Source organism: Mustela nivalis, assembly GCF_964662115.1.
Source record: "Mustela nivalis genome assembly, chromosome: 1".
In the NCBI taxonomy this organism is placed as follows: Eukaryota; Metazoa; Chordata; class Mammalia; order Carnivora; family Mustelidae; genus Mustela; species Mustela nivalis.
Genome location: NC_139020.1, coordinates 191020608 through 191023734, shown reverse-complemented (window position 1 = coordinate 191023734; position 3127 = coordinate 191020608). Strand labels below are relative to the sequence as shown.

The following is a 3127-nucleotide window of genomic DNA, read 5'->3' as shown; positions in this document are numbered from 1 at the left end:
GGTCTTCCACTAATTAACTAGAAAACAAATACCCAGACATCCAGTGGTAGGATTGCCTTCTTGTGATGCATCTTACCTGTTCCCATCTTTAACAGCCAAGTACAATGGCATATGCAGGGAAAGTACATACTTTTTGTCCCAAACAAGTGCCCAGATTATTTCCAGCAACAATGTCCTAGTGCATACAAAGGGCAGTTCAGTTACTCCACCTTCTCTCTCAATGATTTATTGTAATAACAAAATACACTGTTGAGTGGAAATCACTAAACTTTCTAGAAACAGATACAAGCCAGGTGATCATTATTACTTTAATGAATAAAAGTAAAACACAACATAATAACTAGGAAAATATTTTAAATTTTTGCATTTATTTCCAGTTAGAATCTTTTTACAATGTATGTATGAATAGGAAACTGATACCTTTCTATCTCTACCTCCCCATAATGATTTTGCTTAAAAAAACAAAACAAAAAAAACTTGAAACTGGCATGCTAGAAGGATTTGTATTGATAGATGGTGAAAAATTTTTGCTGCTTTATGCCAGAAATCAGGAGAAACTAATAATCCCGTTTCAAAATGCACTTAAAGAAGAGTAATTGAAACAGATCACATCTTTGTGCCATTCTTCAGACTATTTTACTTGAATTGTTTTGTAAATTGAATCCAGCTTGTGGAATCACCTAGTCATGAGTTTGCTGATTTTACCGAACTAATTTATTAGATTAAATTTGCTTAACATTTATTAGATTAAATTCACTTAAAAAATAGCTAGCTTTTTCTGAAAATTTTATTAAAATATATAGGAAAGGGCTTTATTGTAACTAAAAGTGCCCAAGTATAATAGGTACCATGTTATAACACTAAATATTTACAATATATTTTAGGGAAAAAATGACAACACTCAGATTAAATGCAGAAAAGAAAACATCACATTTTTATCACTTGATATTTCCATTGATTCTTCATGGTCTGCAATTGTAAGAGAATCTCACATGTTTAGTTTTCTATCTATTCCAGGAGATTCGTGTTGAAATTTTTTTTCGCCATTAGAAACTGTGATTCTCTATGGGACCTTTTTAGCTTTGCACGCCGATTTTGGAACCAGATCTAAAATTAAGGAAAAATACAACACATCTCAGAAACATTATTTTATTATTATTAACATTTCAATCATAACAAGTAACAACTAAATTTGAAAATTACCTGGATTCTGTCTTCCTCTAGATTCAATTTTCGAGCTAAGTCTTCTCTGATGTCAATGCCAGGATAGCAGTTAACTCTAAAGACATTTTCTAACACTTCAATCTAAGAATAAGGAAATAGTAATATAAAATGTTGATATTTGGTATGTTATCATAAAATGGACTTTATATCGCAAAACAACTGCATTTAAATCTTGGGCAATTAATGTATATCTTTTTTAAAAAATGACTATCCAGAAACTGTTTAAAAAAAAAAAACAAAACTCCAGAAAGTCGTTGTTTCATAACAAGGCTTCCAAACTGAGATCCCAAAGTGATTGGGTTTTTGCTCAATAGGGTGTCAGTTAAAGCCTTTTTATATTATCATTACTAGTTGAAAAAAACTTCCCACCTGGTTTTGAGTAAAAGCAGTTCTGGGTCTCCGGCCTCGATACCAACTCAGCTCTCTTTTCAACGAAAGTCTTTCTGAGGCTGAAAAGTAATTTTCGTATTTCAAAAATCTTTCTTCTGGCACTGGGTGATCCACAGTACAAGGGAAGGATATCCCATTGGGAAGGCTTGGGATATGCACACGTAGGTTAACATCTTTCCCTAAAAACAGAAAAATAATTAGAAAACCCCCACAATGAAGAAATAAATTAGTTCCTGAGACTGTTGAAAAACAACAACAACAGAAAAATATACTTCATCTTAGATGTTCAATCCTGCTTTCCACCAAGTTCTAGAAGAAGTAATATCAGGAACTTGCCTTTAATTTTCCTAGTGGAATTCTGTGTTTTACAAGAGAACCGACTTCCCATCAACCAAAAACTAAGAAGCAAACAAAAATAAAGATCCTGCCTTGGTGCTAGAGAACATTTTGGTCTCTGATTTTTTCAGTGAAAAAATTTAATTTTTTTTTATTTTTCACTGAAAACATAGAATATCTGATGTGTGAAATAAAAGAGACCTTTTAAAATAAATGCAGGTTCTTGGCATTTCTTGTGAATGAACTTTACCCACTTGGATCTAAGGCTGATAATTCTTTTTGTCTCCTATAGAACTCAGCTGGAGGCATTCAACGTCCTCATCCTGGAGTTATGTAATTCGACGAAATTGTAGTTTTTCTCCAACTCTGTGTCGTATGGAATAAAGACCAAAATAAACACTGCAGACGAAAACAACAAAGAATTTTTAAAAAACCAAGCGGTGGCGTACCTGAGGAGCCGCAGGTGTCGGCCCAGGGCCTGTGGGGTTTCATTGAGGGAACACAGTCTTTCTTCTGGTCCAGTCCTAAAATGCTCTCAATGGAAAAGGAGCAGGGCGAGGGTTTGCTTTCCCCAAGCCGAGCACCTTCCGGAAGACTGGGAGCCATCCTCGAGTGGGTTGCCCGGAACGACAGCTCTGGCCTCTCCCTGCCTCTTGGCTGGCTCTGCCCCATGTGTACAGGTCTGGGATCTTCCTGCAGTTCACCTTATGGCTCCGCAGACAAGGGGGCTGGATTTAGAACGTCACTAATTAAAATCCTGTCTTAGAAAGTTTTAGCATGTCAATGAACACTCGCCCAGCCAGCAGCTTGAGGAGTTAATTGTTTATTTGTTTGCAAGTAATTAGCAACTAATGGCTACACCAGGGGGGCCACCTATAGGGACAAAAAGTGTTATCTCTCCTAAGCAGAACACAGACTTAACTTTCTCGAAAGAAGTGATGCACAAACTAGCACTCCTCTTTTATTTGAAATCATTAATGTATAAAATCATGCCTTTTATTCTGAAGTTTATACTTTCATGGACTCCAGTTACCTAAACATAGGAGAGCAGTCAAGTAATAAATAATCTAATTTAAGTGAATTTTCTTCCAAGGAAATTGGAAAAAATAATAATCTCTTAATGCTATTACGGTAATTCCGATGAAAAATGCCTGTTTTTCATATGCATATGTAATAG

The 3127-nt window shown here is 35.3% G+C and overlaps 1 protein-coding gene across 2 annotated transcripts; it reads right to left on the bottom strand.

Moving 5' to 3' along the window:
- Positions 1-632: 632 nt before the first annotated feature.
- HESX1 (HESX homeobox 1) lies at positions 633-2638 on the bottom strand. 2 transcript variants are annotated; one of them, XM_082719643.1, is made up of 4 exons: positions 2400-2638; positions 1594-1793; positions 1204-1305; positions 633-1107 (listed from the first exon to the last, which is right to left on the bottom strand). In XM_082719643.1, exons 1-4 carry the CDS (start codon positions 2620-2622, stop codon positions 1009-1011), a joined length of 624 nt encoding a protein of 207 aa, XP_082575769.1. In that variant the 5' UTR covers positions 2623-2638; the 3' UTR covers positions 633-1008. The 2 variants fall into 2 exon arrangements, with proteins under 2 accessions (XP_082575769.1, XP_082575770.1); XM_082719644.1 differs by having other exon boundaries at positions 1594-1673.
- Positions 2639-3127: the final 489 nt, after the last annotated feature.

Excerpts from the sequence above, each read along its gene's own strand:
- HESX1 (XM_082719643.1), bottom strand. The coding sequence starts at position 2,622 with ATGGGGCAGAGCCAGCCAAGAGGCAGGGAGAGGCCAGAGCTGTCGTTC. Across the intron at positions 1,306-1,593 it reads CTGCTTTTACTCAAAACCAG|ATTGAAGTGTTAGAAAATGT; the intron begins GTGGGAAGTTTT and ends CCTTATTCTTAG. Across the intron at positions 1,108-1,203 it reads TAGAGGAAGACAGAATCCAG|ATCTGGTTCCAAAATCGGCG; the intron begins GTAATTTTCAAA and ends CCTTAATTTTAG.